Source organism: Mastomys coucha, unplaced genomic scaffold (genome assembly GCF_008632895.1).
Source record: "Mastomys coucha isolate ucsf_1 unplaced genomic scaffold, UCSF_Mcou_1 pScaffold12, whole genome shotgun sequence".
Classification (NCBI taxonomy): Eukaryota; Metazoa; Chordata; class Mammalia; order Rodentia; family Muridae; genus Mastomys; species Mastomys coucha.
The window spans coordinates 69,952,923-69,977,935 of NW_022196894.1; the positions used below are offsets into that span (position 1 = coordinate 69,952,923).

General features: G+C 39.1%; 1 protein-coding gene across 10 annotated transcripts in view; it reads left to right on the forward strand.

Moving 5' to 3' along the window:
- Robo1 (roundabout guidance receptor 1) overlaps positions 1–25,013 on the forward strand; it is a 1,018,630-nt gene that overhangs the window by 693,225 nt on the left and 300,392 nt on the right. For all 10 annotated transcript variants that reach the window (XM_031364239.1, XM_031364236.1, XM_031364243.1 and 7 more), the window contains one exon: positions 17,803–18,129. In XM_031364239.1, coding sequence (XP_031220099.1) covers positions 17,803–18,129 — 327 coding nt within the window. The remainder of the gene's footprint in view (positions 1–17,802; positions 18,130–25,013) is intronic.

A 25,013-nucleotide genomic window follows, 5' to 3' on the forward strand; every position in this document is an offset into this window, starting at 1 on the left:
GAGTTCTGAGTTCAGGGGTGATGTAGCCAGCAAACACGCAGAGGTGGAGAGAGGTCCATTCTCCCTCAGTGTCATTCCAAAGAACCAACCCTGGCCCCTCCCTATTCTTGATTTGTAAACTCTACTACTATGAGGCCATGCATTTGTATTTTAAATAATCTGTTATGGCTGTCCAGTGGTTTCTTGTTTTTGCTTGTTTTCTGTTATTATCCCTCTTTAAGAGTTCACTGAAAAAAAAAAAAAAGAATTCACTGGTGGGACTGGAGAGATGGCTCAGCAGTTAAGAGCACTGACTGCTCTTCCAGAGGCCCGGAGTTCAATTCCCAGCAACCACGGTAGTTCACAGTCATCTGTAATGGGACCTGATGTCCGATTCTGGTGTGTCTGAAGACAGCTACAGTGTACTCATATACATAAAATAAATACATAATTCTTAAAAAAAGAAGTAATAACAAAGAATTCACTGGCTTTTTCTGCAACTGGATTTTCTATTGAAGATGTAAATATGGGGTTTGGAAAGATGACCCAGTAGTTAAGAGCACTTGCTACCCTTGAAGAGGATGGTAGTTCAGTTCCTAGCACCGATGTCTAAAGGTTCCAGAAGACCTACCATACTCGAGCCATAGTGTGCCCTGGCATGCATTTGTGTATACCATGTACATGTGCACTCATTCAGACACACATACACACACACATACATTCACAGAAATAAAAAAAAAATTGTTTTTAAAAAAGAGAAAGCAAATATGTCTCTGAACATACTACCTCAAATAATTTTAGCATTTAAGAAGCTTTGGTCAACCCAGATCCTATCTAGCCCAAACATCTTTCCCAGTGAAGAAGTGTCTGGCTACTTCACTTCATGATTTATTCCTCCTGTTGGAAATTTAGTGTACATGCATTTCACTTTTTGTAGATCATCCCATATGTCTTGGGCCCTTAGCTTTTGATATATATAACCCCTCCCAATGTTCAGACTCTAAACTTTTTTGGTATTGAACTCCTAGACTGTAAGATATTGAAGGATATGTTAGGTTAATGGTAACTACCCTCCTGTCAATATAATATAGTTATGAGATAACAGGTAAGATATGGGAATATATATATTTATATATATATATATATAAATATATATAAATATATATATATATATAAATCCATATATATACATAAATAAATATATATACATATATCCCAATATGTGACTGGAAGATGCCAAGTCCCTAATTGTTGGATGCTCATTGTCCCTCATCTCTCTTCCTCCCTGTCTACATCCATTCCCTCCTCTCCCTCCTCTCTGTCTTTTAAAGCTAGGCCTCTGTGTAGCTTCTACCTCCAAAGTGAAGGATGAGTTAGCTGCATTGGCCACCTTGCTGTGTTTCTGTGGTGCAGAGGCCTGAACCCAGAACAATGAGCACACGAGACAAGGGTATTCCTGAGCTACTTCTCCAGTCTCACAACCCCCCTCACCTCTTTCCTTTCTTTTACCTATCCTTTTTTACACTAATATTAGTGTCTGCTAAAATACTTTTCAATAAAAAAAAATAGCGTGAGCTTCCTGCTTGGATAAGCAATAATCACAGATGTTACTTCACTTGGTCTGTGCTGAGGCCAGCATCAAGTGAACAGTAGGTGTGAAAGGTTTAAAGTGAGAAAGCAGGGAGGCAGCATTACATGGCAACGACTCTGGTTCTTAGACTTTGATTCTCAGCTCTCCACAGTATTTGAGAGGTACTAAGCGAGTTCTTGATCCTCTGAGAGTTTCTTTATTTGTCTACTCAAAAGTAAAGGAAGTTATGCTTTCTTCTCTGGCGCTGTAAACCCTTTTCGGAAACCACACAATTTTCATGTGACTGTACACCTCAGAGATACTTGCACTGACCTTCACGGACCTTCAAGGATTCACGCATGCACTGTGGAACATATCCATCACAGGCTAGGAATGCGTGATGTTTGTCGGGTGGAAAGTTTTCCTTGGACCCTTGTGTTTATGGCACTCAGAAGAGCAGCTTCCTGATTCTAGCCAGGGGGTTTTATGTGTCGTCAGCTTTGATTAAGGATTCTCACTCTGCTGATTAATTTTCGTCATTTGGAAAATGTGAGAGCTGACAAATGTATCTGTTCCCATTCCAGCTTTCACATGCTGTATTAACTTCATTTTACGGGTGAAGAAACTGACCCATTAATTGGGGTTTGTAGAGAGGTAGAAGTTTATGTACCTAGAAGAAAAGTTTATGTATGACGACTATGGACCCTTCATGGTTTCCCTTCAACCATCTTAATGAAGAACCATGTATTGTAGTTTTTATTAAATTTACATTGATTTTGAGATTCTATTATATATTTTTGAGTGCTGGGATGGAGCCCAGAGCCTCTTCTTTGCAGGGTTGGTGCTCTTCCCAAGAGCCATACCAGCATACTCTTGAATTAGGTGGCTTTTTAATAACATGGCGTTTACTGCTTTGTAACAGAGTTTAGTGGTTAAATGTCTGGATCTGGGAATTGAGTGCAGGTGTCTCATTCTTTATTCCATCTGTTTGTCCTTATGAAACCCTGGATGGATGCTATCGAATTTTGAGCCTCTGTTTGTCATCTGCAAGTTGTGGGCAATTGATAACAGTGTCTCCTCTAGAGTGTGTGGGTCTTGTAAGAATTACGATATTAAAAAAAAATTGAAACATAGATACAGGTTAGATATTTTTCTGGCTTTTTAGTCAAGATTAGTAAGATGACTATAAAAATATTCCTTTGTACTCTTCAGACTTTGATACTTTGTAGTTTTACTAATTATTCTTTTTCTGTTTTTGGTATCTGTTATTGCTTTTTTGTACAAATATATAGAGTTCGGTGTGATAACTCTATACATGTATAGCTTGAGTAGCTACCAGGGTAGTTAAATTTTTTATATCTCCTTATTCAAAAGCTTGATTAGTGCATGAAACTGATATTTACAGACTGCAGTGTAATGTTCAGTAATATGTACAGTGTGTTCTGATCTAATCTGTGTAATTAATGCTGTGGTCTCCTTAAAAGCATGCTTGGAGACTTTCAACTTCATATTTTTCATTTCTGTTAAAAATTTGGAAGTTTACACTACATCATCTACCCTTACCTTTTCTCCCTGCTGGGCTTTTTAAAAAAATTGTAATATATATGTAACATACATATATATACATATACATGTATATATATATACACATACATACACACATATATATACACATACACACATGCATATATACACATGTGTATATGTATGTCAGTATATGTCCGTGTGTATATTTATATGTATATATAGATAGATAGATACAACCTGCTTGTAGACATACATGTAAATATATATACAGACAGACAGACACACACACACACACACACACACACATCTGCTCAGCCTATATAATGTCATGTGTATGTATGTTTTAGGGCTGACCATTTGGTATTGACCATTGGTATGCTCTTCCTAGGGCAACACTATTTCTCCAGTTCCCAGCATCCCTTGTTTGTCTGCAGTGCTCTGCCTTCTTAAGCATGTCAATGCAGTGATGTGTAGTGCAGCCAGGCTTTAGTAAGTTACCTGGAGCAGACAAAGAGACTGTGTCCTCTTGACCATTTCCTGTGTATCACATGCTCTGTGAGAATTTCCATTCATTTTTCTTTGTCTTTTCATTTATTTGATTTACCATTAGCAAAATCCGCAAACTTTGCAGTTCTAGAGGCTCATCCTGACTTTTGCTTGTGTCAGATTTGCCAAGACAGATGGACATGTCTTCTGAAAATGAAGATGAAGTGTTGGTTTTATGGGCAGCCTGGTGAGAAGTGGGGGCAGATTACTGATGACTGCTGTAAAAATAGAATTTTGTGTTATAAAAAAAAACGACTCAGAACTTCCTGAAACTGGTATAAGTTTTGCTGTAGCTTTGTAGGAGATCATGGGATTGTCTTATTTCTCTTTCTAGAAGACTAGTTAGTTATGTAAATCAAAATAGTTGTTTAAGACACATGCTTAAATATATTAGCATATTCTTATACATACGTGTTCAAATTGGAGAGTAATTACGAATGTTCCTTGATGACAGTTCTGTAGTTTGTAGGCTGCCCCTCCCCCATCTCAGAATGTGTGTGTTTATCATTTTTTAAAACGTGTTAGCGATTGAACCAAAACCTTGTTCAAGCTAAGCATTGCTCTACCTCCAAGCCCTAGTGAGCTTTGTTCCTGCTCTTCCCTGGAAACGTGTCTGGCTGGATTCTGAGTCTCCACAGCTGGCTGCTTCTTCCTTTCTGCCCATCCGTCACCACTTGCATCCACTTTTGATAATCCTAGGTTGTACCATTTAGTTTCAGAAGGGCTTCCAGTTGCGCATCAAAGTCAGGTGAAAATAATTCAGTAAACAAGACCATCGCTGAATGTGCCCAGGCTGACCTGTAGTGCTTCCCATGCCTTCAACAAATGGCAACATCGACCTTTTGGGCTTTATGATACCCTTGTGGAGCTTTTCCACACTCTGTAGCTACTTGATCACAGTTCTAGATAGAAGCTCTGAGGTTTTGCTTCTCCCCTTTACTCGGTAGTGCTAATTACAGGCCCCTGTGGCACTGTAGAGTCTTAGATTCAATCCGTGCTCTGTGGAGCCAACCACAGACTATTTGCTCAGGAAGTACTTGCTGAGTTGAAATGATTTTACTTCCCTGCATTGTTTGACATTCTTTCTTTTTGGACTTCGGCCATTTAACAGCTGTTGTTGCTGTGGTTTTAGATGAAACCATATAAAGAAAACAAACAAGTAGAAATCTTAGCATTGTTTTCGTCTTAGCATCAGATTTCCGTCCGTCCTTTTCACACTGGGGAGGCTATTTTAGTCTTTAAATTTCACAGTAATATACATCATTTTCCTTTATATATTGTCTTTCTGTGACAAAGTGTTATTGGTATATTAAGGCAATCAAGAATTTCTGATTTTTACATTGGGCATGGTCGCCAAACCTGTGATCCCAGAACTTGGGAGGCAGAGGCGAGGAGCTAAGTACAAGTCTAAGGCCAGCAGGTTCTGCGTCGTGAAATCGGAATCAGACAGGGTCACCGCAGGGAGACATCAAGACAAGTAAACAAGCAAATAAATGAAAAGAATTTATTAGTATTTTTTCTGCTCTTACTATACTTATTCACTGTAGTTTAATATATAGTATTCTTTTATCTTCAAACGTGTTTCTTAACACAGTTTTAGTGTATTTGAAATTGTTTTACATGAGAATAATACTTTTGTTCTAGTTCCCATGGTGCATTTTCCTTCTTTGTAGCTGTGGTGCAATAGTACCTTTACCATCTATCATTCTGTCTGACTTATTAGGGAGAGAGACTGTCCATTCTAGGTTTAATTTTTCTTAAGTTGAATATGAAGGGACAATAATTTACGGTTCAAGTCACCAATTTCCCCTGAGTGGCAGAGATTAGGAATTAGCTTGCAGTGTCATGGAAGACAGGTGAAATGATTAGGTCGATTTGATGCCTAAAGAGAAGAGGCCATTGATAGCTGTTAATTGGTTTAAATCCATATCCAGTCTTGTAATTCCCAGGGATCACACAGGCATGACCCAGCAACTCTGTTGCCTCAGGGTTTGTGACCCCCATTCAATTACTCTCCTACCTAGCTAGGAAAGCCTGCATTTGGGGGGCAGTCTTCACTTTCCCTCATACTAACTGCGTTGCATCATATTTTGCATATGGTACTCCTTTGTTGAATGGCCATTTAAGTGTACTTAGGAAAAAGATTTTGTTGCTAGCTAATATTAGTATATGTCCAGTGTAGATCATGTATTTTTGATTTTAACTCTGGATTGTATATAATCTAAAAAGACACAGGACCTATTAATTCTTTATATTAGAGCCTGGGTCTTGCTACCTTCTAGCACAGACCTGGGGAAGTAGAGACAATTCATATATATTAGTTGAGTAAATAAAAGAATACTAAAGAGTTAGCAAAGATCATATTTTATTTTCACGATTATACCCTCTGCTGATTTGTTACTTCGCACAATTTCTAATTTGAAGGATTTTATTCTCTATACACCAGGGGAATATTATGGAATATTTACAAAGTAAAGAAACTTACACAGAGAAAAAGGCATAAGCTACCTTCATATTTCATTCTTTTAAAGTCAAGGTTATTTTTTCCCTGATCTTTTTCTCTAGGACCCTCTCCCTATATCTCTCTGTATCTTCCTGTATCTTTCTAACCTAGAATTGAGCAGTGTACACCCATGTTCACATCTGACACACACTTGATGAATACATGCTTCCGTCTCATGTTGCCTGTTGATCTCAGGGCTCCCAAGGAGATGCCATCCCTTATCTTCTCCCCGCTGCTCAGAGGATCATTGGCTCCTTGGTTGGATATTTGTGTATACCATATGCTCTAATCTATTTTAAAATGTCTCTTGGGCCACCTGTCATTTCCTTCTTCCACGTTCATTGACAGATTTATCCAACACGTATTTACTGACTTGATGTTTACAAGGTGCTGTTCAAGGAGGGGCTGACTGACTGGAAAGGTACAAGTGTTTGAGTTAAGGTCCAACTATTGGTAAACTAAACACCAAAAAGCGCTTTATAAACAAACTGAGTTTTGACAATTTCCCTTCAAAATTAAAAATGAAACCACTCTCAGATATTATATTCCTTCTCAAAATCTTATTAGGATTCACCATGAAAAATACATATAGATATATTTTTTTATAGAGATGGTCTTACAAGTAGGAGAATTTGGGGGGCAATTTCCTCATAGATTTTTTTTATATTAGGTAAACTAAAGACAGTTTTACTTATCCTTTATAAAATAACTATAAAAACAATTTAAATATTTGTTATTATCTAAAATGTTTATTTATTTATTTATTTATTTATTTATTTATTAACACTAACTAATTAGTTCAGTTATCCCATGCTGAAGGACAGGTTCTAATTCTCTTCACCCTTTATTGGTATCTTGCTTAGGGACTCAAAAATGAACTTCACACTTTAGAAGAGGTAAGAAAGGAAAGTATACAATTAGTTTACTAATGTGCCAAAAGATTTGCTTCAGAAATACTTGTTCATGTCAAAATTACTGAGTTTTGCAGAGTGGAATTGACAACATTCTTACAGGAATTCCTCAGTAAGCCTTTAAAAGGGTATTTTAAGAATTTTGTTTTTTAGAAGAGTGATTGTCTTTGGACAATTATCCTTAAAACAGTAATTTTATACTTATTTTGAAGACATTAACCTCTCATCTAAAACTCAAGGTTTATTTGTTTTGTTTTGTTTTGTTTTTAATACATATGACCACTATGAATGACTCCTTCCAAAAGTAAAATTAAAAGCTTGCCTTGTACTCCATTAATTGATTTTAGGTTTTGGACTGTTAGAAAACTATTTCTATACTCTACCTAGACTGTGAAAATGTAATGCAACCCTTTAGAAAGGATTAGCTAGTTTAACTTTACATGATATTGTTGAAACCTTTAATAGAGTTAAATTATGGTATGTATTTTCAATCTTAAGGATATTTTTAATTTACGGCATCTTTTGTACACATGAGTAAGATTTTCTCGGACTATTTTTTCCAGAAGTTTTATAAAATGAGGACAGAAGCACTTTGTTAGACAAGGTTTATTTATACATGTGTAAGTGTCCCTGATTGGCCACTTTGATGACAAAATCTGACAGTACATCACCATCTGCTATTTCCATATTTTATGTAAATAAATGAACTCAGAATTTACATTGATTGCAATACCATGGTTCTTGCCTAATATGTGGACCATCCAAGATGATTACTAACTATATTTTCATTGCAACTAAAAAAATTCAAAGGACCACCCATATACTGTTTTTCTCAATGGCAAATATTTTCAGAATCCATTCTCAGAAAAATTACAAAGGTCTAGTTGTCTTAACAACCAAAACAGGCCATAAAATTTTGGGATATGCTTTATATTATAGCTTGAGATCTGCATATCTTGAATATTAGCATTCACTGTAATATACAGACTTACTCTCTCCTCTGGTGGTCCACAAGTTTTTGTATATGTTATGAAAGGAAAATGAAAGACATGATGACTACCTGCCCAGTAGCATTTTAAAAGCCATACTAATATCTCTGTTTGGAAGTAATGCATTTGAGCGCTCTGTGTGTCCACTTGGAATATTTCCCCCACAGAAGAGAAATGCTTTACTATAGGTGACCTCGGCTGGCTAGCATGTTATGCTTCTCAGTAAAACTGAGTTAGCTGTACTAAGTGCTTCTCTAAATTATCGAGTTTACATGTATGATGTGTACATATACATGTTTGCCCATACATATGGGCAGGTGTGCTCACCCATGCCTATGCATTTCGAGACAAGAGGTTGCTGTCAGGTGGTATCCCCTCTTTGGTCACTAGTTTGGTCTAGACTGGCTGGCCGTGGAGGGCTGGCATCCTCCTGTCTCTGCCCTGCCTTATCTTAGCATTGGGATTACAGGACCTTCCTCATGGACTGCTGTTTCTTCAGTGTTGAGGATCAGAACACAGATGCTCATGCCTGTACAATAAGCATTTTACTAATTAAGTTATTCCCCTAGTCCCTTTTCGTCTGTCTTCTTTTGTTTGCAGTGATGTTTTATAGAAATTGTCCCAGTATCTTCCGAGAACTGTCCAAATTAAAATTTATTTGGAGTTTGAGTATAAACTGAAACTGGGGACTAAGCTACTTCTACAATCTTTCTTCTAAAACTGGAGGAAGAGATGCTCCTGGAGTTAGTAAGAGTACTGCTGTATCGGAAAGATGGGGGAAGGAAGATGATGAAATCAGATAGGGCTGCTCGTGCAGCTTGCAGAATTTCAAGCCCATGTGTTTATGTAATAGGTTTTTTTTTTTCACATCTGGCACAATGATAATGAATAAATATAGATACTATCTTGTCTTCTTTCTATAAATGAAAAAACCAGCTAAACAATTTATCCAAGTCTAAGTTGCTAACCAGTACAAGACTTAAACCGCGGTCTCTGGTTCAGTTACTTTCTGTACACATAGGGTAGTTCACAAGTTTTACTTTAAGCTATTCTCTCCCAATTCTAATTTCCTTTTACTATTAGTTTTCTTAATTAAATGGCTCATATTCTTGAATCAATTTATTTTGGTACTCTATGAGAATAGATCTCACCCTGTGGTTGTGTCTAGCCTCAAATTCAATATGCATTTTCCTTTACCGCCTCATCATTGGGATGATGGCCACTGCCTCTGGCTTCAATGTCATCCTTGCAAATATTTTCTGTCTGTTTTCATGCATGTCACGCTGACACCAGTGACTTTTTTTCATAGTTCTATGGAAGCAAATGGTGAACGGGCAGCTTGATGGATGAGACAACAAACATATCTGGGCCTTTAAGATGGGCACACAATACTGTTTAACATCTTGCAGAAGCAAACCTCTTACTATTGGCACTTTTAGTAGACATTTTTGATAAAGGGATAATATAAAAAGAAGGAATTCTGAACAAACCTCCACCTCCACGTCTCTGTAGCCACTGCCAGGGTGAGGTCCCAGTTGAGGCTGAGCCCACAGTGAGTAAACCCTTGGCATCTCTTCACTGTCTGTGTTATTAAAAGTGCTGCGGCGTGAGGGGCTCAGAATTATTTCTAAAATTCGACTTGAAGTGTCAGTCTCTTTTCCCACCTCCAGGGAAATAACCACTTGGTTTTGATGATAGAGGGATACCACCCAAACAGTATGTATTCTTTCCTGGAATTTCATTTTGTCTCTGCTTCGATGATCATTATAGGCAATAGCTCTGCCGGGGCACTCAGCTCATTCTGGGGATTATTATAAACTTTGGTTACAAGTGTTTCTTTCTTTTTTAATCTTTCTAAGTGATCTTTTGAAAGCTTGTAACCAAAGGAAAATGGAGGAAATGGAGAAAATGCCCTGTCCTCTCTATCCTGTGATTCCTTTGAAACATCCCTTATATTCCCTGGGTGAACTTTTGTTTCATAGCTCAGGTTCTGCCTTTGTGTATATTTCCACAACATTGAGTGGAATTTGGATGGGGGTGACTCCTTCCTTAGAGGATAGTCTTCAGTTCATTGGTTCAGTTATTTGCATGTTTTCTGAGACAAGACCATAGGGCATGGGCAAGTCTAGTTCCAAACTCTGAATGCCTTTTCTTCTGCGGCCTGTAGTTAGTGAGCGGTGAGTGAGCGGTGCGTTCGCGGGGCGGTGCGTTCTTATTTGAGCAAACGTCTCCTGGTAGGAAGAACCTCTGACAGGAAAATTATTGGATTTGGGATGAAGGTGTGTGTGCTTGTAATTAGAGATAATTTTCCTTAAAGTATAGTCAAAGCTTAGGCAAAAACAAAAAACCATCCCCCTCCAAAGTCCCCCAAAACTAAACACCCCACAAAACATAAGTAGTGAGATTTCTCCAAAAATATAAAAAGTTTTACAGATGTTGCATGTTGTCAAGGCAATAGCAAGGGCCAAGCCTTGGACAAAAGTTACCAACTTTTCTATTAATATCCATTGTTGGTCTCTCAATTACTTAATGCATTTTTGTTCTTTGATATGCTTCAGCAAGAGAATTTAATCACTACAAGCTTCCTGATTTTACCAATCAAAAATATTAAGGAGAAATTTGGATGGAAGCAAGAACTTCATAAAATCCTGGTTTTCATTCAGTCTACTGAGAAACAGGCTTGAAACTATAAATAAAGGCTTATGAAAAAAAGAGAGAAAAACCATAAAATTATGTACAAGCCTGACTAGAATATTAGTACAACCAATGTCTCTGGAGTGGTTACTCGTTTGTGTTTCTCTAAGTAATGTCTCAGTAGGTGGGGGGAACGTTTCCATCCAGCGAGGAGCTTCGGTTCCTCATCGTAAATCTCATGTGACTTTGATGTATTTCCCTGAAATACTTAGCACTTACGTGTATGTCTCTTTCCAGCTGTGGTTGTGTAAATATTTAGATATTTCAGTCACTCTTGTTTATATTTTATCTTCCAACTGGGCCGTTCTTGAAGGAATTCTGCCCGGCTCTTTTCTGTGTTGCTGATCTTGCTGAATTCAGTGGTGTTACATCCCCAGGGAGCCACCGATGTTCTTGAGAGCGGTGGATAGTAACATCCTAAGACCTTCTTAAAGGCCAGTGTCGCCCTGGCGCTTGTACAGGAACAATAGGGTCATCTCAATTTCTTGTTAATGTGTCATTCCGTGTGTCCTCTTTACTTTGCCTTCTTAATAACTATTAAGTTTCTATACAGAGTGTGGGTTTTGCCAACTATTCTATACACCTTCTATCTTTTTATATAAAGCATGCACAAGTCATCGTAACTACACTGGTGGTTGGCAGGTGACTTGAGGACATATTATGATTGTAGAACAGTCTAGAAGGTCTTCCCGTGCCATGATGGGTCAGAGGTCACACTTGGCGTTGGTCCTTGCCTTCCACCATGAGACAGCTTCTCCTTGATTTTCCTCTGATCATGCAGTGCCTGACTGCATACCAGTGAGCTTTCAGATAAGGACCCTGTCTCCTCACTTGCATCTCTCTGTAGGAACACTGACATTACAGATGTGTGCTTCTCTACCTGACTTTACTTACTCCTGATGATTTGAACTCAGGCCTCCATGTTTCTGACATAAGCACTTTAACCCCTGGGCTCTCTCCCCAGCTCAGTAATCATCTCTTACATGAGGTTGTCACAGGGTAGCCCAGGCTGTCCTGGAAGAACTGGTCTTCCTTCCTCAGCCCTCGCTCTGAATGCTGGGATGGCATGCATACCACCACACTCCTCAGCTATGGAAATAGCTTCAATTATACACGTAGGTGTTTGCAAGCTGAAACTCTCAGCAACCTGATAACTAACAAGGTAAGGATGCTTAGAGGTCAAGGAAAACATTGAGTATGAGGTCTTTGTTGGGTTGATTCGATTTACTGGTAAGTACTCTCTTTTTTTTTTTAATGGAGAAAGAAAAACAAAGGCCATCAGACTTGACAGCTTGTGGATATTTTTGTCACTGACATCTTAGCAGTAAGATATCAAAATGGATGATTTCAGTGTTGAAAACTCATGGGACAGCCCATATTTATGTATGGACTGTTTTGAAACAGCAAGAGTTTTTGCATTTGCCTGGGACTAAAATCTAGTACTGCCACTTCCCAATTGAATGACTTGTGAGCCTCAGGACAGCGTGTTGACATCACATTTAACAATACCACGCCAGAAAGAAGCTGTTATAACAACAGATGGGAGATAACCAACCTAGATTATTCTCAGTCCCATTCCTTCCTGCTTATATTTGATCACAGAAAATCTTTTATTATAGTTTTAATGAAGACGATGATGCGTGTTCATGTTTTCCATTGCCTAGGGTAACTCAATAAGTATATAAGTCTGATATTGCAAAGTCCCTTTTCTGAATATCCTACATTATAAAGAATCAAGACATTTCCACGTTTTGTTGTGACTTCCAAAGTCCTTGGTTCTGTTTCAGTTGAAGAACTGCTTGTCCGATCACCTTTTTTATTCTCTTCCAATTACTGTATACTTAATTGTGTACATTTTTCTATTCAAATGTATTCATGAGATAAAAAATTCAGTAAAACCCCCTGTTTAAAAGAAAAGGAAAGATTTCAATATCTAAATAAGCTTTGGAAATGGTGCGTATCCCATGCATTTTTCTGGCAGATCGGAATGAACATCAGTAAGACTAGACTCTGAGAACCTCAGCTATTTTTCCTTTAATATGAGAGATGTTATTAACAATGTGGGGAAAGTGTGTTCCCTAGAGAATTTTAGAATTAGTCATTCATATTATACAAAGCGTTTTTATGGCTGGAGCTTTTACTGAATGCTGCTGTACAAACATGGTGGTGAAATCTTGGGTCTGAGTTCTCTATTCCCCGATGTCCCGCTGGCTGTGGCCCAGCCAGGGGGAAGTGAGGTTCAGAAGGAGACCCTCCTCGGCATCAGTGCGCTGGAGTGGAGTCTGGGCCGTCTCCAGGTTCGGCAATTGGCCGTGACTTCCTCTACACCTTCCCCCCAGACACTTTTACTCTTTCCCAGGATTCTTGCCCCAGCTCTTTCCTAGTCCACGGCTCTAGCTGAGATGTCGATTCTCAGGTTAAAGTTGGAGACACCGCTACCAACTCATCATCTCTCTGGCTTTTCTAAAACAACCAAAAATTTAGGGTTTCACCCAACCTTTTCTTCCCCTCTCATGTTTGTTTTATCTCCGTGTTCACTGAAACTATACTCCAGCTACCAGTGCGACAGTGGATTCTGTGTCTCTCTACTCTGCCTCTCCTGCCTCATGCGCGTCCTCCTTCACCATCCTCCACATTGCCAGTGAGGAGCCTCTGTTGATTGCTTAACTCACCATCTCCAGTGTGTCCCTGTTGTCCTTTCTGTCCCTGTCTAAGTACAGGTTCAAAGAGTCGTAATTTGAAGGTTCAAACATAAGGTATCTAATCTCCCAATTTAGTCTGCTTGTGTTAACTTTACCCAACCAAGTTCCGTAAAGCTGAATAATAGTCCTTAGTTTAAAAGCTTTTGTTTTTCATGATTTTTCCAGCTGAGGAGTTGGCTCAGTGGCGAGCATGGGTTCCAGTGGGAACACGAAGACCTGTATTTGATGTTCAACATGAACATTAAAAAAAAAAAAAAGAAAAGAAAAGAAAAAAAGAAAAAGCCTGGTGCGGAAGCGCAGGTCTATGACCCCATCACTATGGGGAAATGACAGCAGTGTCCCCGGAACTCACTGGGCAAGACAGTGTAGTCAATCTGTGAACTGCAGGTTCCATAAGAGATCTCATCTCAGTAAATGCTGTGCTGTAGAGGACGCCCAAGTTTGAACACACACACACACACACACACACACACACACACACGCTCTCATACTCATACTCACTCACACATACTCACATTTCAACTTTGCAGAACTCTGATCGATGGTCAAAGCTTAGTCTGTCTTCTCACTCCCCACCCCCTCCCTCTTTTCAACTTTCCATCATTCATTTTTTTCATTTTTTCATTTGAGGAGGTTTGTGCTCCTCAATTTCTGACAATGCCCACTCTCACCTAACCTAGCAGTAGATCCCTGAAGGATGCTGTGTGGCCCAGTAGCTGTGCCCTGAGCGAATTCCTTGCCTGCCTTTCCTTTATGGCTCATTTATAGGGACCTTTGTCAAGTGTAGAGGCTGCAGACCTTTCCCTCCATGGCTGGTGTTGTCTTCGGGGCGTTCCTTTATGTTCTCCTAGCTGCCTTTGCAACCTTATTTCCTATCTCAAGTGGACTTTCATAATTTAAAATCTCGTTAAGTGTGCACCACCCCCATTAGCAGATTATCATCAGTTTCTGTCTGTCATAATTACAGCCATTCTAAAGCCTAATGATACGCTAAGGTCCACAGCACGGCTAATTACCAGTAACCTGAAAGCCAACCTGGATTCCATTTTCTTTAGTAGAGCCCTTGGAAGAATTGGGAGGGTTTCTAAATTCTTTCCTTTCATCTTGTTGGCTTATTTCTCCCCCCTTTTCGTGTCTGCCACCATTTAAAGAATGTATAGCATGCTGGGTACCATGTTCTAAACTAATGCTGATTCTCTGATCTGATGTTGGAGCTCTTCTCTCTCCATCTGTCTCTGTCTGCCTCTGCCTCTGTCGACCCCACCAGGTCTCTGTGTACGTGCAAATGCAAGTTCCCATGCCTGTGCCTGGGAAAGCCAGAAGCTTATGTTGCCTACTTTCCCATACCACTCTTCCAGGTTTTAGCATGTTGGGTAGACGGGCTGACCGATAAAGCCCTTTCTCCGTCTGTCTGACTGCTATGCTGTACCCCATTCTGGATATGTGTCCCCTATGCCTGGATCTTACCTGTGTGCTGTGGATGCAAGCTCAGACATTCATGCTTACACTGTAAGCTCTTTATGAACCAAGCCATCTCCTCAGCCTCAGGTTATGAAACTCTTAGTCACTGAGATTGTTAATTTTTCATGTAGTTGTTTCCCTAGGAAAGACTCTGCATTATAGTACTTGTCAATAACGTACATACAAGTCAGCGTCATATGCCATATAGAGTCTACTATGGCAGAATACAGTTCACACTGATTATTTTATAAGGCAAAGCCTTATACTTTTCCTAAACAGTTCCTGCATGGTTGGTTGGTTTGTTTGTTTGTTTGTTTGGAAATGAGGTTTACTGTAGTCCACTTTGGCCTCAAACTAACAAGATAGCCAAGAAGGAACTTGAACCATCGGCCCTCCTGCCTCCAAGTGCTGGGGTCAGATGTCTGTTACTGTACCCCAATCCAGAGTCTGTGATTCCTTCAGCTGCCTCTCCTCAGTTAGATCTTTCCTTGTAGCCATTTCATTTTTCTCAACGTTTCTCCTCACGTTTGTGGAATACTGTAGCATGCTCAGAAGTTTGCCCTCAGCAGCGGACATCTGTTGAGTTGCTGAGAAAGCCCGCAGGCCTCACATACGTGTCAGAGGGAGCAAAACATTGGGCGGGCCTATTAGATAAATAGAATCCACTGATGACTCTGATGACTCTTAGTGAGGATGTTTATAAAGTGCTGTTTAGGTTTACAGAAGGGAACTTAACTTGGTGGGAAAAGCTTGGGAGAGTAGCGACCTGAAAGAAGCCTGGGCATTGAGGAGTGTGGCTTATCTGGAAGCCATGTCTGTGGCAGGCATTTGCTGGGGCAGAAGGAAACACAGTGTGGTTGTGGAGCTAACAGAATGGAGAGGAAGGCGTGAGCAAGCTGAGTAGAGTGCCGGGCTGGGGAAAAAAATGGTCTCGAGAGCAAATGAGTTCAAAGCCTTCTGACTACATCTCAGTGGACTAAGAAAGGGGCTTTCCTGAAGCTCTGTAGAAGGGAGTAACAGCTGGGTTAGGATGGTAGGGGTGTAAAGATGGGGTCCATCATGGTGAGGATGCCACAGCAGCAAACTGCATGCCGGGTGACAGGGGCATGCAGACCATATCTTTAATTGGCAAGCTTGAAGAAGATAGAGCATATGAAAAACAGCCAAGGGCATGGAATCTCCAGTGACATATTTCCTTATGGTGCTCTGGAAACCTCTCCACACAGCATCACCAGCTGGGGACCAAGCACCAGAGCCTACATTCTCCTTTATACAACCACAAACACGGTCCCTGTTTTTGATGTTTAATTTTATTGCAGATAAATAAAGAATAACCACAGGGTGTATTTAAATGATATATACATTTAAAAACTACCGTGATAAAATGGTCTCTGAAGCCCATAAGGCAGCATACACCCAGTAATCTCTCTTTTCCTTTGCTAGTATTTAAACTCAATATTCTTTTAAATTTCCCTTGAAAATACATATATACACATATATGTATATATACACAGATGTATATAGTCCTTTATAATTTGATACATTCTGAGTCTATAGTAAGTGTTCTTTTTATAGCGGAAGCGTACTTTTTGTGGCTGGAGAGATGTTCAGAGCACTTGCTGCTCTAGCAGAGGACATGGGTTTGGTTCTTAGCACCCACATGGCAGTTCACAACCGTCTGTCACTCTTCTTCCAGGAGATCTACTTCCTTCTTCTGGCCACTGTGAGCACGAGGCACGGGCACACACATGGTGCACATACATGCATGCTTGCGAACACTCCTCTGCATAAAGTAAAAATCAATCTTTTAAAACAACTCACCCTTTACTTTTAAAAAAGTTATGACACTATATAATACTTTGTATATTGATTTAAAAGAAAATGACACCCCTCAAAAAGAGTTCTTTTTATTTGGATAGAATAAATGTGCTCTGGTATACAGAAAACATTTATTGGACAGTCATTGTGCTGGTTAAAGGGGGGATTCTGGGAATGCATGCCATTGCCAGCAATATTCAAGGACCTCTTTAGCAGGTGTTTCTCTTCTGTAAAGACAGGCAATGCTTTAGCTTTCTTTTCTCATTGCTGTAACAAACAGTAATGACAAAGGGACAAAGGGCTTTATTTACCTCACAGTTCCAGGTTATAGTCCATCAAGGCCGAGAAGAAAGCATACAGGAAGTTGCAGCAGGGTAGTCATGTCACATCCATAGACGATAACAGAAAGCCATGGGCTAATGTATATATATATACTGTCTTCAGCTCACTTTTCCTGTTCTCTCTTTTTAAAAACTCTTCTCTCATATATTACATTCTAAACACAGTTTTCACTCCCTGCTCTCCTCCTGTTTGCAACACCTCCACACAAGATCCATCCACTCCTCTTCCATTTCTCTTCCGAAAAGAGCGGGGCATCAAATTGCAATATTTCCCATTCTTACAGAATCTAAAATCTCAGATCCAGGAAGCAGTGCCACCAGCAATGGGCAGCTCTTCCCACCTCATTCATGTAATCAAGATAAACTCCCCACAAATCTGCCCAATGGGCCAACTTAATGTACAGTTCAGTACTGAGCCTCCCTTCTTGGGTAAGTCTTGATTATATCCAGTTGGCAACTGCGACTGGACATCATACATACCCTTCCAGGTTTTAAAAGACATTGCCATGGTTTCTGCAAGGCTCAGCATACAGCACTTGTACTGGCAGAGTTAAGCAAGAGAACTTTGTAAGTTCAGAGTCAAAAAGCATTTAGAAATGTCATCCGTGGACAAGGTGGACTCTGAGAGTATTTAAAACCAAGGTTAGGAAGGACATCTCCATTCCAGGCAATATTTAAATAGCATTAAATCTGGGCTTCTGAAGTGAGACCTTTAACCGTTTTCAGAGGAAATATCAAATGCTTGTTCCGCTCTTCTGCAGGCTCCCGTCTTCGTCAGGAAGATTTTCCACCGCGCATTGTTGAGCACCCTTCAGACCTGATCGTCTCCAAAGGAGAACCTGCCACTCTGAACTGTAAAGCCGAAGGCCGCCCCACCCCGACTATAGAATGGTACAAAGGCGGGGAAAGAGTGGAGACGGACAAAGATGACCCTCGCTCACACCGGATGCTGCTGCCAAGTGGATCTTTATTTTTCTTACGCATAGTCCACGGACGGAAGAGTAGGCCCGACGAAGGGGTCTACATCTGTGTAGCAAGGAATTACCTTGGAGAGGCTGTGAGCCACAACGCATCGCTGGAGGTAGCTAGTAAGTAACGTGAGCTGCGTTTTCCAGGGGAAATTGCATGCTGGGATCATGTGTGTTGGCAGCGGCCTTCAGAAATGATGCACGTGTTACAGGCTTTGCCAGAGGATAGTCTAGTTGTGTGGCTAAAGCCTCTTGTGTCAGTTTTCCTCATCCTATATGGGTATTCAGCATGAGTTGCATTACACAGAGATAAAGGACTGGTTTTCTGTTGAGTTTTTTTTTTTTTTTCTTTTCAACTGAGGCCCTTGTATTCTCCTTTGTGCAATGAGTCTCAGAAGTGAGTTTGAACTTTGGACATAGTTTGAGACTAGACTATAGGGACTTCGAAGTTGGAGTAAATGTACTTTTTTTTTTTATTATGCTTTGGCTAGGTATGGCAGCCGTAGACTCACGTTTGAATAAACCTATCGGAGCCAGGGAATGGAGTGTGGTGGTTTGAGTATGCCTAGCCAAGGGAGTGGCACTCTTTGGAGGTGTGGCCTTGTTGTAGGTGAGCCACTTGGAGTAGGTGAGCCACCTTGGGATTGGGATTCTAGCTCCCTGGAAGCCCACCTTCTCCAGTCTGCTCGTGGCTTCTTTTGGATGAATATGTAAAACTCAGCCCCTCCAGTGCCATGCCCGCCTGGACACTGCCATGCTCCCACCTTGATGATAATGGACTGAATCTCTGAACCTGTAGGCCAGCCCCAGTTAAATGTTGTCCTTATAAGAGTTGCCTCGGTCATGGTGTCTGTTCACAGCAGTAAAACCCTAAGACACCCTCCATTGTTTGTTCTAGCTGTGTTGAATGAGTAAGAATTTGTAAATAAAATAGCATGCCATGCCAGACGTTCTATTTGGATGCTTCCTACCTTGAGAGGCAGCAGAGCTTGGGAAGAAGCAGGTGTATGGCATTCTGATGCCTTCACTTACTCCCTGCTTATTTCTAGCACTTTTGAAATTATCCCAAGAGGGATTTGGTGAATGATTAAATTGCTATCTTTGTGCTACAGATCTTCATTGTGTTAGATTTCAATCTGACTTTTCTGACTTCCTACCCCCAATTCAGAAGGTATCTAAAGCATTCCCTTTGGAGCTAACTTAGAATCAGCTCCAAATAAAGTAAATGGTTTGGAACCAATCCCACACTAAGGTTTATGGTACTCACATTATGACAGATCGCCCAACATAACTGACATTAAGGGAAAATAGAAAATATAAGTAAATCATATAAAAATAACCACTATGTCAGAACTTGACATTCACATTAATATATCTTGTTCTTCATTTTGTTTTGAGTCACGGTTTTGCTGTGTACTGAATGCTGACCTTCAGCTTTCAAGTGTCCTGCCTCAACCTCCTCCAAGCTGGGGTTACAGACCTTGCCATATACCCATTTCAAACTCTAAAAGTGGTTACATGAAATCTGTTACTTGTTTACATTAATAAACAATAAACTTTATTATTCTTTTCTTATTAACTTGACTCAAAGTGAAGGTCTCAGAACTAAATTCATAAGAGGCATGGAAGCTTTGATCACAATGTTTTGTTTTAAACTCGACTTTAAACAGAATATAATAAAAACATTTACATGTCATCCTGTTTATAAACATGTTTACATGTTTTGACAGTTATCATCCTTCGTACTTCTGTAATTTTTATCATATTTTTTATAGAATAATTATTCTTTATTGAGGTAATATTAAGGTAGGTAAAATCCAAAAATAAATGCAGAGGATCAGAAAAGCTAGTAGAGAAGATGTAATTGTGTTAAAGAAAAACCAACAAACCAAACAAAAAAAACGAGGCCCCAAAACAAACAAATATACAAACAAACAAACCCAAAACCAAACGAAACACTGAATGGCAGAAGGAAAACCAAAGGCAGTGAAGTATGCGCTAAGAGAAATAGCAAGGCCAATCCATGCTTCCTGCTGCATTCTCCTCTGCTCTCCATTTTTGTTCATTTCTGTATTTAGGAGGTCATTAGATACCTGATTTGATCAACCTGTCCCAGCTAGAGCTTCCTTTTCAAAACACATCCAGGTTCACTCTGGTTGGTAGGACACCCTGCATAAATTGGCTTTTAGAAAGCCTCGTTTTTTGATTGGCTTCTGTGCATGCATTTTAAAGATAATATTTGTTTTCCATTAAGTTTTCTATCTAAGTTAGATATACCATCACCTCGAGAGTTTCGGTAAATATGTTCATGGAAATCAAAACCAAATTCAGAGTTCCATAAGCAAAATTCACAGATTTTACCCTTGTGCTCAAAATAAAAATGAATATTATAATTTACTGAATGTAATAGAAATTTTTAAAAAATGTTCTAAGAATATTTAGAATAAAGAGAGAAATGTATAAATATTTTATACTTCTCAAGTTTAGTAAGGTATTAATGGCAGTTTGCTATATGTGTCCTCATTAAAGATAATTTTTGCCGCATGCATACTGTCAGTTAGACCAGCACCATTTGTTGAAGATGCTTTCTTTTTCCACTACATGGTTTTCGCTTCATTGTCAAAGATCAAGTGTCCACATGTGTGTACATTTATTTCTGGCTCTTCAATTTTATTCCATTGATCTACCTACTTGTCTCTCCCAATACCAGGCAGTTTTGTGTTTTTTGTTTTTTGTTTTTTTTTATCACTATTGCTCTGTAGTAGAGCTTGAGGTCAGGGATGGTGATTACTACAGAAATTCTTTTATTGTTGAGAATTGTTTTTGCTATCCTGGGTTTTTTTTGTTTTTGTTTTTGTTTTTGTTTTTCCACATGAAGTTGAGACTTGCTCTTTCTATCTCTGTAAAGAATTGAGTTGGAATTTTGATGGGAATTGCATTGAATCTGTAGATTGCTTTTAATAAGATGGCCATTTTTACTGTTAATCCTACCAATCCATGAACATGGGAGATCTTCTTAATGTCTTCTGGGGTCATCTTGGATTTCTTTCTTCAGAGACTTGAAGACAGATCTTTCACTCATTTGTGACTTTGTGAAGGGTGTTGTTTCCCTGGTTTCTTTCTCAGCCCATGTAGCATAAAGGAAGATTCATTTGAGTTAATTTTATATCCAGCCACTTTGCTGAAGTTGTTTATCAGCTGTAGAAGTTCTCTAGCAAAATTTTGGGCATCTCCTGTCTAAAGGAAATGCAGGACAAAATGGAGCAGAGACTGAAAGAAAGGTCACCCTGTGGCTGGCTCAACTAGGGATCCATCCCATGCATACATGACGGATCCTGACACTATTGCTGGGGCCATATTGTGTGTGCAGACAGGAGTCTGGCATGGCTTTCTTCTTAGGGGCTCTACAAGCAACTGACTGAAAGAGCCAACCATTGGACTGAGGTCAGGGACTAATATGGAAGAGTTAGAGGAAGGATTGAAGGAGCTGAGTGGGACTTCAACCCCATAGGAAGAACAGCAGTGTTAACTAACAAGGACCCCTCAGCGCTCCCAGAGACTAAGCCAAAAGCCAAGAAACATACATGGACTGGTTCATGGCCCTAGGCACATGTGTAGCAGAGGACTGCCTTTCATGACCTCAGTGGGAGAGGATTCACTTAATCATGTGGAAACTTGATGCTCCAGGGAAGAGAGATGCTGGTGGGGGATAGGTTGAAATGGGTGGGTAGGTGGAGGAAGACTTTCTTAGATGTAGGGGAGGTGGATGGGATAAAGAACTCAGGGAGGAGGGACAGGAAGGAGAACAACTTTTCCAATGTAAATAAATAAAATAATTTAATAAAGACTTTAAAAGAGAAAGGCTTTTGTGTGTTTGGAACATTTAGAAACTATTATTTAGAAAAAAAAAGTCTTTAGCACCCTGCAAATCAACATGTAGAAATCATACTGTTTAACTCATTTATTTTTTACAGTTAATATTACTTATGTCCCATTTCCTGATTATGTTCTAAAGCCCAGATCAATCCTTTTGTATAGTCCATCATTGATCAACTCTGTTGATGGTAAAGGCAGATGTCAGCCATATTAGCTACAAAAAAGCCTGGGAATACTGTTAAAGTTTGTTTTGTTTTGTTTTCCTGGATTATTCTGTTGCTCTCTGTGTTTCTACGTGTTTCCTTAGATTAGGTGCCATGAGTATAATAAGAACTGTTCTTACCCTCACTCCCTAAGGCTCAGACAGGAAGTCCTAGATTGCATCTAATTTCACAGTGATGCTGTGGCCTCAGTAACAACATTAACAGAAGTGTCTTGAGGCAGTGTGGGTCTCACAGAGGGGTTGTTGGTAATGCCTTTAAAAACATTTTATCTGTGTTTTGCTTGTGTTTCAACCAAGTCTTACAGCTGTAACAACAACTGGAATTCCTGGTTTCTAATATTTGTCAATCCTTTAACCTTAAAAAAAATGTAGCATGCACATTAAGTCTTCATTTCTATGTAGAAATCATAATATTCTGGTCTGTTGCAGACTGATATTTTTGTTAGAGATACTGTAACTCTAAATTGCATGGGTTGGTTGGTTAGTTTTAGGAATTTCTTGTTTCATTGTCATTTGTATTACAATGGTAAGCAGGAGCAATGATAGTTGTAGGCTTATGCTTGTCCTATAGTAAGAATTGCATGTCCCTTTATGAAATAAAGCTCAGTTGTGATGCAGTTATACTTACTGTATATAATTATAGGATCAGAAAGTTGTAACCAGAAATGCTGAGTAGTGATTATTTCTAGTATTCGTACCAGGAAGTTTAGAAACTTTGGCTTTGAAAAAGAAAGGAACCTTTAGTATTGGATGTATTTTCCTAAATTGTTTTTCAGTTATTATTTTTTGAAGAGCAGGAATAACATATAGCCGATAGATCTGAATCAGATCATATACACTTGAAGATATTATTGTTTTTATAATTTATTGGAAACTCCTGTGTGTCTCAGTTTAGACTCAACTCAGCTGTCAAAGATGGTCTTCTTGCCAGCCATGTTCTCTAATTTGTGATGAATTAAACAAGTAAGTAGAGTTTAAGATATGTTTTAGGAAAGTGCTTATTGATCTGTTCTCCTATACTCCAATTTATATTGTTCCCAGTACCAGTGGATAGTGTAATCTTTGATATAAGTTATATTTAAGAAGTGCTTTGATCTTGGATAATTACACTGACTTTTAAGAAAAATTATTTTGAACCTTGCCCCTTATGGTTCTCATTGTAGAACATGGCTCTCAATGTCATCTGCGAAGCAGGGAGCAGTCGGCATATGGTTATTGGCTTCCCATCTAAGCTGTTTTCTCCTGAGGAAGAAACATTCCCTTAGGACTAGGCAGACAGCTGCTCACGATCTTAGCAGCAAAACCAGAGGAGTACTCTATGGCTCCAAAAATAATCATTGTATTAATTAATCAAAGATAGTCTTTTTATTAACTGCATTTCTAAAAACCTGACTTTGAGGTAAAATGCATGTCAAAGACACATTTCGACTCCTCTTAATACTTGATTATTTTTTGATAGTATTAGTAAATGATACTTCACAAAATAATGTTGACTCACAATTATCTAATTTTCTTCATTTAAATAAAATGAGAAGGCAAGAAAAAGCAAGTTTTCTTATATGTGAAAAGACATAAACATTGGCTAATAGAATAATACGTTTGCAAAATATATTCATAGATGATGAAAATGTTCCTCCTAGGAGTTCAAATGGTTCTGGTGAAATGAAATGGAAAAAAAAAATGCTGCTTATATTTTTATTTGCTTATTTTGAGACAAGGTCTCACTATAGCACTGGCTGTCCTGGAATTCACTCTGTAGACCAAGCTGGCCTCGAACTCAGGGATCCATCTGCCTGTGCCTTCCAAGTGCAGTGATTAAAGGCATGTGCTATACCGACTTGGGAGGCAGAGGCAGGCAGATTTCTGAGTTCAAGGCCAGCCTGGTCTACGGAGTTAGTTCCAGGACAGCCAGGGCTATACAGAGAAACCCTGTCTCCAAAAACCAAATAAATGAATGAATGAATAAATAAATAAATAAATAAATAAAGTGAAGACTTACAAACCTTTCATTGAGAGGTGTCTCTGTATCATCAGGAAGGAATATTGATTCAGTTCATACAGCAGATGGAGGGAAACAGAATCTCAGGTCCTTCCATTCAAACTTGGAAAGCTTCTAACAAGACACGTGTACATTTTTTACATTTTTGTGCTTTGTGCCTTTAGGAGTTACCATGCGATAGAAAGATAGTCAGAGGGCAGTGATTATGCCCTTATGCTGAGTGTGCATTTTAATAGCTGTTTCAGTTGGAAAGGACTGAGTTTGCCAAGCATTTCATTTTAACTAGTGTGAATTGTCATGTTATGGTCTATTCTTGAGTGAAGACTACTCTCAAGCAGCACATTATGTACTCAAATACATAGTGGACTTCTTGACTTATAAAACTCTATTGTTTTCATTTCATATGTCAATAACTTCCAGAAATATCTTTGACTCAGGGTATGTTAGAGGTTGTCTTCATTGCTAATCATAGGTTAAAGAAGATGATTTAAAAAATCTTAAGGTAAACAAACAAACAACCCAAAAACCTTCTAAAATTCTATATTAAATTTTTGTTAATTAAAAGTAATATATATATATATATATATATCTTTGTACATTTTTTACTTATTTATTTTGTGTGCACATGGGCATACCACAGTGAGCACTTGATAGGGCTGGCCCTCTCCTGCTATGGGGCTCTGGGTATATAGCTCAGGTGGTCAGCTGTGGCAACAGGAGTCTTGATTCCATGAACCATCTCACTTTTGAAATGGATAAATACAATTTTGCTTAATCTTGAAATTTTATTCCAAGGGTTTTTCTGCAATTACAATTTTAGCAAACACACTTGCATTATGTATAGAATGGTCATATCCTCAGATACTCTCTATAGGATCATATTTATGACTGCAGTCTGTCATAATC